We start from the raw sequence: 11,777 nt of genomic DNA, 5'->3' as shown, positions 1-11,777 counted from the left end.
GCGTGTCTGGTCCCCATGAGGCGCGGCAGACCCCTCTCTGACCCTGTCCCCTCCCCCGCAAGTGTCCCCCGACCTGGCTATCTGCTGCTTCTCCTGGAGCAGTCGCCTCCGTCCGCGCCTGCAGGAGAGCTGGCGAACACCATGGAGGTGGCACGAGTGAAGCTTGGGGGACAAGCTGCGGGGGCTTGCCTGGGAGAAAGGGAGGCCCTCTCTCCGTCCCAGGCTGTGCCATCACCTTATGGGTGTTTGGACTCCTGGGGTGTACAGTGATGCTGGGGCAGAGGGGGAAGACGGGGCAAATGGGGGGCTAGGGGGCAGCGAAGGGAAGAGCGATAGGAAGGAAATGCAGGATAGTCTCAGGCTGGGTAGAACGGGCTGAGCAGAACGAGGGGCCCCATCAGCCCAGGGGCCTGTCACCAGCTGCTTGAAGAATGGCCCAGAACCTGCCCCATGGATTCCCTCCTGACCCTCATGACGAACAGCCCTCGAGCCCCTGGCTCCTCTGGGTCCCCTCTCCATTCCTCTTCTTGGCTGGCCCTGCCTTTTGGTACCCTGCCGAGCACAGGATGTCTAGTGGTGGGGAGTTCCCCAGGCCGCTGGCGAGTTGGGAGGAAAAGGACTGGCCAGGCGGCTCTTTGACTGTCCCCCCTTTCCCTTCCCCGCTGCCCGTGGGTTATCCTGTGCCCTTTGCTCAGGGAGAGGTGGAGCTGGGGAGAGTCTGCAGTGCCCTGGATGGGTCCCAGCCAGCCCCCCAGCAGCATTCGGTTCATCTCTTCTCTTCTCCCTTCTCTCTCTTTGCTTCTCACCGTCTGCGACGCTCTAGGGTGTCGACTTGGACAAGTGGGTATGTTGCTGATTTCACTGCAGTGACCCCCCTGCTCCTAAACACCCCCCACCATCTCCCATGTGCATCCGCTGGGGTTCCACCTGCTCCCGGCAGCTGCTCTGGAGAACAGAGCGCCCCCTTGGGAGCTAGGGTGGCCAAACGGGACCCCGCTGTCTCGGCTAGAGCCCCCAAGGGCCGTTCTCCATGAGGCCAGGGCAGACACTGTCTCCTGAAGCTCTCACAAGCCCTTTTGATTTGGTGTCCCGAGGACGATGTTGATCATGTCGCTATGTTCAGCCACCGGAGTCCCGAGTGCTTTGCCAATCGGATGATGCCCACGCTCTGTCCAGGCGAGTGTTTGCCTGAGTCCACACACTGAGTACGTGGCAAAACTAGAAAGGGGACCCAGGAGTCCTGACTCTCAGTCCTCCTGCTCTAACCATAACTCCAGTGCCAGGCATGGGGTCCTGTATAACTACCCTGTGCCCACCTCGGAGCTGGGTGCATCTCAGCAGTGGGCAGGGTCCCTGTAAAATAGCTCCCGCACCCAGCCACAGAGCCATCTGCATCTCAGGGCCAGGCGAAGGGTCCCTGGATAACAGCCCCAGGCCCTACCTCATAAATGGCTGCATCTCAGCATCAGGCAGGATCCCTGTATAAACAACCCCCATTCCCCACCCCAGAGGCAGCTGCATCCAGCGCCAGGCGAGGGTCCCTCACATCCATAGACCGGGCCATGTTTTGAGATCCTGGGTTGAATTAGTGGGGAACAAAGGAGCCTCCATGATTCCCCTTTACCCTGATTCAGACAAGGTGGAAACCCCAGCGCCTCCCCTGAGTTACCCTTTCCTTCCTGGCAGCCCTCCCCCGCCCCGGCACCCCTCCATCCTCGCTCCATCTCCCATGACCCCTCCTCCCTCACTAGCCCCTCCCATTCCCAGTTGCGGTGCTGTTTTGATGCCATCCTCCACCATCCCTCCCTTCACTGCATGGCCCTAAATGCAACAGGCCGGGCCCCCGGCGTGGGGCACTATGCAGAGCTGGGGGGGGGCTGAGGCAGCACATCTTGTCTGCCATGGCCTTGCTCGCATGCTGGAGTGGAGGTTTCTGACGCAGGGTCTCTCTGAGCCTCTTTACCCCACTAGCAGTGGGTTGAGATGGCGCATGGCAGAGGGGCCAGGAGTGCTCATATAACAGAGTGGTACCATGCCCATATACAGCAATATGGCCCTGCGACCAGCAGCTTATTTAGTGAAATAGGGAGCGTGCCAGGTCCACGTAATACTGATCACATTACTTCAATACAGCCCAGCAATATTGACTGTAGAGATGACTCAGAACACTGACATATACAGCTAATACGGCCCGGGCAATATTGACTGTATAAGTGGCTCACTTAACACTGAGCTATACAGCAATACAGCCAGGCAATATGACTATAGAGATGGCTCGCGTAACACTGACCATATACAGCAATATGACCCAGGCGATATTGACTATATGAGATGGCCTGGTAACACTGACCATATACAGCAATATGACCCAGGCAATATTGACTATATGAGATGGCCTGCGATAACACTGACCATATCAGCAATATGACCCAGGCAATATTGACTATATGAGATGGCTTGTGTAACACTGACCATATACAGCAATATGGCCGGCAGCTATTGACTATTGAGATGGCTCGCGTAACACTTGACCATATACAGCAATACAGCCTGGGCAATATTGACTATATGAGATGGCTCGTGTAACACTGACCATATACAGCAATTGACCAGGCAATTTGACTATATGAGATGGCTCGCGTAAACACTGACCATATACAGCAATACAGCCTGGGCAATATTGACTATATGAAATGGCCATGTAACATTGATCATATACAGCAATACGCCCCAGGTAATATAACTGTATGAGATGGCCTGCATTACACTGACCATATACAACAATACGGCCTAGGCAATATTGACTATACAGATATGGCCTGTGTAACACTGATCATATACAACAATAAGGCCCGGGCAATATTGGGCATAACATGCACAATCCTCATATAGATGGTATTCCTGTTTAATAATCATATAATAGACCACGTTGTATGATTATACATGGTGATAGGGCACAGGTAGTGACCACGTGCCATGGCCCATGTTATCATGATCACACGTCGTGGGATGGCCCTATAACTGGCCCTGCATATCACCATATATACTCTAGTAATAAGGCCTGTACAGTAGTGACCTGTATAGTCGAGTAATATGCCCATGCAATAGGGACCACATATGCCTCACAATGTGGCCTGCCAGTAGTGACCGTGTATATTCTAGTATATGACCTGTAAAACTATGACTGTATACTCTAGTAATCTGGCCTATGGACTGTAGAATCGGAGCTGCTATTATTCTGGTCAGTTGATACTGTTCAGCTGGCAGGTGCAGGTAATAAAGCAATCGCGTGCGGCCCAGTTGCAGTGGCGTAGGGGGTATCACCTGGTATCCAGCATTCCCCTGCCAGACTAGATCCGTACCTGAACTCCGGCCTGCAGGTGCGGCTTCAGTCTGGCATAGTGCGTGTCTGGTCCCCATGGCGCGCGGCAAGACCCTCTCTGACCCTGTCCCCCTCTCCCCGCAAGTTGTCCCCCGACCTGGCTAATCTTCTGCTTCTCCTGGCAGCAGTCGCCTCCGTCCCGCCTGCAGAGAGCTGGCGACAGCCATGAGGTTGGTCACGAGTGAAGCTTGGGGGACAAGCTGCGGGGGCATTGCCTGGTGAGAAAAAGGGAGCCCTCTCTCCGTCCCAAGTGCTGTCTCACACCTAAAGGTGTCTTGCTCCCTGGGGGTGTACAGGATGCGGGGAGAGGGGGAGACGGGGGCAATGGGGGGCTAGGGGGCAGCGATAGGGAAAGCGGTATGAGGGAGGAAAATGCAGGATACGTTCAGGCGTGGGTAGACGGGCTGAGTTCAAACGGGCACACCAGGGCCTGTCACGCAGCTGTCTTCGAAGAATGGCCCAGAACCCTCCCTATTGGATTCCACTGCTGACCCCATGACGAACAGCCTCGGAGCCCCTGGCTCTCTGGGTCCCCCTCCATTCCTCTTCCTTGGGCTGGCCCTGCCTTTTGGTACCCTGCCGAGCACAGGAGTCTAGTGGTGGGGATTCCCCAGGCCGCTGGCGAGTTGGGAGGAAAATGGACTGGCAGGGCGGGCTCTTTTGAACTGTCCCCCCTTCCCTTCCCCGCTGCCGCGTGGGTATCCTGTGCCCCTTTGCTCAGGGAAGGTGAGCTGGGAAGAGTCTGCAGTGCCCTGATGGGGGTCCCAGGCCAGCCCCCCCAGCAGGCATTCGGTTCATCTCTTCTCTTACTCCCTTCTCTCTCTTTGCTTCTCACCGTCTGCGACGCTCTAGGGTGCGACTTGGAAAGTGGGTATGTGCTGATCACTGCAGTGACCCCCCTGCTCCTAAACACCCCCCACCATCTCCCATGTGATCCGCTGGGTTCCACCTGCTCCCCCTGCAGCTGCTCTGGAGAACAGAGGCCCCCTTGGGAGCTAGGGTGGCCAAACGGGACCCCGCTGTTCGGCTAGAGCCCCCAAGGGCCGTTCTCCATGAGGCCAGGGCAGAACCTGTCTCCTGAAGCTCTCACAAGCCCTTTGATTTGGTGTCCCAGAGGACGATGTTGATCATGTCGCTATGTTCAGCCACGGAGTCCGAGTGCTTTGCCATCGGATGATGCCCACCTCTGTCAGCGAGTGTTTGCCTGAGTCCACACACTGAGTAACGTGGAAAACTAGAAAGGGGACCCAGGAGTCCTGACTCTCAGTCCCTCCTGCTCTAACCATAACTCCCAGTGCAGGCATGGGGTCCTGTATAACTCCCTGTGCCCACCTCGAGCTGGGTGCATCTCAGCAGTGGCGAAGGGTTCCCTGTAAAAAGCTCCCGCACCCAGCCACAGAGCCATCTGCATCTCAGGGCCAGGCGAAGGGTCCTGGATAAACAGCCCCAGGCCCACCTCATAAATGGCTGCATCTCAGCATCAGGCAGGATCCCTGTATAAACAACCCCCATTCCCCACCCCAGAGCAGCTGCATCCAGCGCCAGGCGAGGGTCCCTCACATCCATAGACCGGGCCATGTTTTGAGATCCTGGGTGAATTGTGGGGAACAGGACCTCCATGATTCCCCTTACCCTGATTCAGACAAGGTGGAAACCAGCGCCTCCCCTGAGTTACCCTTTCCTTCCTGGCAGCCCTCCCCCCGCCCCGGCACCCCTCCATCCTTCGCTCCATCTCCCATGACCCTCTCCTCCCTACTACCCCTCCCATTCCCAGTTGCGGTGCTGTTTTTGATGCCATCCTCCACCATCCCTCCCTTCACTGCATGGTCCCTAAATCGCAACAGGCCGGGCCCCCGACGTGGGCACTATGCAGAGCTGGGGCGTGGGGCTGAGGCAGCACATCTTGTCTGCCATGGCTTGCTCGCATGCTGGAGTGGAGGTTTCTGACGCAGGGTCTCTCTGAGCCTCTTTACCCCACTAGCAGTGGGTTGAGATGTCGCATGGCAGAGGGGCCAGGAGTGCTCATATAACAGAGTGGTACCTGCCCATATACAGCAATATGGCCCCTGCGACCAGCAGCTTATTTAGTGAAATAGGGAGCGTGCCCAGGTCCACGTAATTACTGATCACATTACTTCAATACAGCCCAGCAATATTGAACTGTATGAGATGACTCAGTAACACTGAGCATATACAGCTAATACGGCCGGGCAATATTGACTGTATAAGTGGCTCACTTAACACTGAGCTATACAGCAATACAGCCCGGCATTGACTATAGAGATGGCTCGCGTAACACTGACCATATACAGCAATATGACCCAGGCGATATTGATATATGAGATGGCACTGGGTAACCACTGACCATATACAGCAATATGACCAGGCAAATTGACTATATGAATGGCCTGCTATAACACTGACCATATCAGCAATATGACCCAGGCAATATTGACTATATGAGATGGCTTGTGTAACACTGACCATATACAGCAATTGGCCGGCAGCTATTGACTATTGAGATGGCTCGCGTAACACTTGACCATATACAGCAATAACAGCCTGGGCATATGACTATATGAGATGGCTCGTGTAACATCTGACCAATACAGCATATTGACCAGGCAATTTGACTATATGAGATGGCTCGCGTAAACACTGACCATATACAGCATACAGCCTGGCAATATTGACTATATGAAATGGCCATGTAACATTGATCATATACAGCAATACGCCCCAGGTAATATTAACTGTATGAGTGGCCTGCATTACACTGCCATATACAACATCGGCCTAGGCAATATTGACTATTACAGATGGCCTGTGTACACTGATCATATACAACAATAAGGCCCGGGCAATATTGGCATAACATGCACAATCCTCATTATAGTATTATTCCTGTTTAATAATCATATAATAGACCACGTTGTATGATTATACATGGTGATAGGGCACAGGTAGTGAACCACGTGCCATGGCCCATGTTATCATGATCACACGTCGTGGGTGGCCCTATAACTGGCCCGGCATATCACCATATATACTCTAGTAATAAGGCCTGTACAGTAGTGACCTGTATAGCGTAGTAATATGCCCATGCAATAGGGACCACATATCGCCTCCACAATGTGGCCTGCCAGTAGTGACCGTGTATATTCTAGTCATATTACCTTAAAACTATGACTGTATCACTTAGTAATCGGCCTATGGACTGTAGAATCGGAGCTGCTATGTATTCTGGTCAGTTGATACTGTTCAGCTGGCAGGTGCCAGGTAATAAAGCAATCGCGTGCGGCCCATTGGTCCAGTGGCGTAGGGGGTATCACCTGGTATCCAGCATTCCCTGCCAGACTAGATCCGTACCTGAATCTCCGGCCTGCAGGTGCGGCTTCAGTCTGGCATAGTGCCATCTCATATAGTCAATATTGCCTGGGTCATATTGCTGTATATGGTCAGTGTTATGCAGGCCATCTCATATAGTCAATATTGCCTGGGTCATATTGCTGTATATGGTCAGTGTTACGCAGGCCATCTCATATAGTCAATATCGCCTGGGTCATATTGCTGTATATGGTCAGTGTTACGCGAGCCATCTCATATAGTCAATATTGCCTGGGCTGTATTGCTGTATATGCTCAGTGTTAAGTGAGCCATCTTATACAGTCAATATTGCCCGGGCCGTATTGCTGTATATGGTCAGTGTTACGTGAGTCATCTCATACAGTCAATATTGCCTGGGCTGTATTGAAGTAATGTGATCAGTATTACGTGGACCTGGCACGCTCCCTATTTCACTATAATAAGCTGCTGGTCGCAAGGGCCATATTGCTGTATATGGGCATGGTACCACTCTGTTATATGAGCACTCCTGGCCCCTCTGCCATGCGCCATCTCAACCCACTGCTAGTGGGGTAAAGAGGCTCAGAGAGACCCTGCGTCAGAAACCTCCACTCCCAGCATGCCGAGCAAGGCCATGGGGCAGACAAGATGTGCTGCCTCAGCCCACCCCCCAGCTCTGCATAGTGCCCCACGCCGGGGGGCCCGGCCTGTTGGCATTTAGGGACCATGCAGTGAAGGGAGGGATGGTGGAGGATGGCATCAAAACAGCACCGCAACTGGGAATGGGAGGGGCTAGTGAGGGAGGAGGGGTCATGGGGAGATGGAGCGAAGGATGGAGGGGGTGCCGGGGGCGGGGGGAGGGCTGCCAGGAAGGAAAGGGTAACTCAGGGGAGGCGCTGGGGTTTCCACCTTGTCTGAATCAGGGTAAAAGGGGAATCATGGAGGCTCCTTTGTTCCCACCACCTAATTCCACCCAGGGATCTCAAAACATGGCCCGGTGCTATGGTATGTGAGGGACCCCTCGCCTGGCGCTGGGATGCAGCTGCCTCTGGGGTGGGGAATGGGGGTTGTTTATACAGGGATCCCTTGCCTGATGCTGAGATGCAGCCATTTATAGGGAAGGGCCTGGGGGCTGTTTATCCAGGGACCCTTCGCCTGGCCCTGAGATGCAGATGGCTCTGTGGCTGGGTGCGGGAGCTATTTATACAGGGACCCCTCGCCCACTGCTGAGATGCACCCAGCTCCGAGGTGGGGCACAGGGGCTAGTTATACAGGGACCCCATGCCTGGCACTGGGAGTTAGTGGTTAGAGCAGGAGGACTGAGAGTCAGGACTCCTGGGTCCCCTTTCTAGTTTTGCCACGTACTCAGTGTGTGGACTCAGGCAAACACTCGCCTGGCACAGAGGCCGTGGGGCATCATCCGATTGGCAAAGCACTCGGGGACCCTCCGGTGGCTGAACATAGCGACATGATCAACATCGTCCTCTGGGACACAAATCAAAAGGGCTTGTGAGAGCTTCAGGAGACAGTGTCTGCCCTGGCCTCATGGGAACGGCCCTTGGGGGGCTCTAGCCGAGACAGCGGGGGTCCCGTTTGGCCACCCTAGCTCCCAAGGGGGCGCTCTGTTCTCCAGAGCAGCTGCCGGGGGGAGCAGGTGGGAACCCCAGCGGATGCACATGGGAGATGGTGGGGGGTGTTTAGGAAGCGGGGGGGTCACTGCAGTGAAATCAGCACATACCCACTTGTCCAAGTCGACACCCTAGAGCGTCGGCAGACGGGTGGAGAAGCAAAGGAGAGAGAAAGGGAGAAGAGAAGAGATGAACCGAATGCCTGCCTGGGGGGGCTGGCTGGGACCCCCATCCAGGGCACTGCAGACTCTCCCCAGCTCCACCTCTCCCTGAGCAAAGGGCACAGGATAACCCACGGGCAGCGGGTGAAGGGAAAGGGGGGGGACAGTCAAAAGAGCCGCCTGGGCCAGTCCTTTTCCTCCCAACTCGCCAGCGGCCTGGGGAACTCCCCACCACTAGACATTCCTGTGCTCGGCAGGGCTACCAAAAAGGCAGGGCCCAGCCCAAGAGAGAGAATGGAGAGGGGACCCAGAGGAGCCAGGGGGCCTCCGAGGGCTGTTCGTCATGAGGGTCAGGAGGGAATATCCCATGGGGCAGGGGTTCTGGGCCATTCCTCAGAAGCAGCTGGTGACAGGCCCCTGGGCTGGATGGGCCCCTCGTTCTGCTCCAGCCCGTTCTACCCAGCCCTGAGACTTATCCTGCATTTCCCTTCCCTGATCGCTTCATTCCCCCTTCCCTGCCCCCCTAGCGCGTGTCTGGTCCCCATGGGCGCGGCAACGACCCTCTCTGACCCTGTCCCCCTCTCCCCGCAGATTGCCCCCGACCTGCTAATCTGCTCTCATCCTGGAGCAGTCGCTCCCGTCCGCCGCCCGCAGAGATGCCTAGACACCATGAGTGTGGTCACGAGTGAGCTTGGGGGACAAGCTGCGGGGCATTGCCTGGGAGAAAGGGAGCCCTCTCTCCGTCCCAGGCTGTGCCATCAGCCTTATGGTGTTTGGACTCCCTGGGGTGTACAGTGATGCTGGGGAGAGGGGAAGCGGGGCAATGGGGGTCCCAGAGTTTCTGGGACCCCGTGGGCAGTGATGGTTCATAGTGGTTTTTGAGAGCAGAGGGGCTAGAGCCGTAGGAATCCTGGGTCTCTCTCCCACGCTCTGGGAAGCCAGAAGTAATGGGTGTAGTTGCGTGTTAGAGACAGGGCGCTGGGAGCCAGGACTCCTGGGTTCTGTCCTCAGCTCTGGGAGGGGAGTCGGTTAGCAGCGAGCCAGGCGCACTGTGGGAGTGTCGGTGGGGGGCCCGTGGCGGTCGCCCCATATGCACAGCCCACCAGCAGCATATCGCAGACGTATGCTGGGTTGCTGCTAAGAACCTGTGTTCTTGACAGGTGCAGGATCGCCAAATTAAGCTCTGGCCTAAGCTGGGGGGTATGGAGGGCAATTTTCGGGGGGACGTCGCCATTTATCTCCAGAACCAGCCCCCCCGACCACCTCCGTCCCTTAAACAGCCCCGGGGCACACCCTATTGCTTCTACTGTGGAGGCTTCTGGGGAGGCACAGCCAGAAATTCCCCATTTCCTCGCATGCTTGTCTAAAACCGTTCCCGGGCAGGAGTGGGGCGGTGCCGCCCGCTGGGGCCAGGCGGGGGGGTCAGCGCTGGGGCTCAGTAATTGCTATGGTGGCGCGGATAATTAGTGCTCCCGTGGATCCCCGAGATGGAGCTGTCTCATTTGAGCCGCGTGCGTCTTCTTTAAATCCATTCGCGGTGGGCCGGCGGCCTTTTCAGGTTGGGGATGCCCGCTGTCCGGGGCTTTTCTGGGGTGGTGCGACGTGAGCTGGGGCAGGAACCGCCCCACCTTGGCCCCCTGACTCCTGTGCTACTCTGGCTTGGTCCTGTGGCGGAGCTGGGTTCTACCCGGTCCGCAGTTGGGCTGGAGTCTGGCTGCGAGGGGCCTGGGGCAGGGCAGTCTGGGGCCTGGCGCTTGGGCAGATCTGTCGTGCTGGGTCAGGCCAGGGTGGGGCACCCGCTTGTTTCCTGAGGTGCTGGTGGAGGGCGCGGCGGCCATGGATGCTGGATGTTCCCCTCCCTGCTTGTCTCCCGTGGGCTGGGTTCTCGTCCCCCTCGCAGGCGCTGAAGCCCAAGGTGCCAGCCTCATCACTGAGTGCCAGGGTCCTGCGGGTCCGCCCCCCCCTCTCCTTGCACCTGGGGCCACCCTCACCCGTATTCAGGGACCCTCTGAACCCAGTCCCCATGCTCATGCCAGGTTCCCCAGTTCCCCATGCCAGGGGCACGTGTTGCTGCTCCTACTGGGGTTCTGTGTCTTAGAGGGGGAGGGGCCTGGGGTTACGGCGCTCTGGCTGGGGCCGAAGGGATCTTAGTTCAATTCTCGGGCCTCTGCCCACTTAGCTCCTGGCTGCTTGGCTAAGTCACTTTGGCCTTCCGGGCCTCAGTATGCTCATCTATAAACAGGGATGATCATCCTTCCTCTGGTGGTGAGGAGCGTCGATTTGTGTGAGCAGGGACTGTCTCTTGGTTGGGGTCTGGGCAGTGCCTGACACGACGGGGCCCTGATCTCGTGGGGGTCTGGGCAGCACCCGACCATGTGGGGCTGATCTCGGCCAGGTGCTGGCAGCACCGGGTGACAGGCCTCTGATTCTCGGTGTGGGGACTCGGAAGGTGTACTTCATATCGGGCGTGGTTGTAGTGGTATGTGCCCTTGGGCCTGGTATATTGAGGACCCAGAGGCTCTGGAGGAGGCCTGGTTCTGTGGGGAGGGCGGGGTGTGTGGATGGGCCGAGTGCAGCTGGGTGCCAGACACGTGGGCAGTAGGCCGACACAGCCTGCATGATGTGCGGCGGTAGGGCTTGGACTATGTAGGCACCGGTGCCACCCCTCTCCTAGGCCAGGGCAGGAGACGGGCCCCCCATTGCTGTGCCTGCTCGGTGGAGGCGGGGGGGGGCCTGAATCCTCAGGGGGAGGAATTGTTGCACAGGCGGGGGCTGCCCCGACTTCGCCCTGTGAATAGCGTTGCTTGTAACTGGAGTTGGCCCAGGCAGAGCCAATGCGGAGGGAGCACCCTATGTGGGTGGGAGGGAAGGGTTGGGGTGGGAATGCCCTTGATGGTCCTGGAGGGAAGGTGGGGAGGGAAAAGCATAGCAGGGGAGGCGAGGGAGGGGTAGGAGGGAGGGCAGTCACATTTGGGTGCTGTGGGCCTGACTGGGACATGTGGAGAGAAAACTGCATCTAACTGCCGTCGATGAAGCCCCAGGTGCTGGTGGGTCACTGAGCTCTGCTCCCCCTATGACAGGGGGGTCCCCTCCCGAAATGAAGCCGCGACCCCCCACCCCCTCGCTCAGTGCTGGCTGTCTTCGACTGCTCTGCCTGCTTTTGCCGTTTTTAAGGGCTGTTGGTATCCCGGTCACTTCCCGGTCTTTAAAATGCAGGCAGTCTGCTCACCAGCCCTGGCGCCCGCCCCAGACTGGTGGCGC

At 56.9% G+C, this 11,777-nt stretch overlaps 1 protein-coding gene across 1 annotated transcript in view; it reads right to left on the bottom strand.

Moving 5' to 3' along the window:
* The window catches only part of LOC116838915 (ryanodine receptor 1-like), a 36,354-nt gene extending 26,000 nt beyond the window's left edge, over positions 1-10,354 (bottom strand). The window contains exons 1-2 of the mRNA XM_075071238.1: positions 10,313-10,354; positions 8,466-8,486 (exon numbers count right to left, since the gene is read on the bottom strand). Of these exons, the coding sequence (XP_074927339.1) occupies positions 8,466-8,486; positions 10,313-10,354 (63 nt within the window). The remainder of the gene's footprint in view (positions 1-8,465; positions 8,487-10,312) is intronic.
* Positions 10,355-11,777: the final 1,423 nt, after the last annotated feature.

Source organism: Chelonoidis abingdonii, chromosome 11 (assembly GCF_003597395.2).
Source record: "Chelonoidis abingdonii isolate Lonesome George chromosome 11, CheloAbing_2.0, whole genome shotgun sequence".
Taxonomy (NCBI): Eukaryota; Metazoa; Chordata; order Testudines; family Testudinidae; genus Chelonoidis; species Chelonoidis abingdonii.
This window is presented reverse-complemented; position numbering and strand designations above follow the sequence as displayed.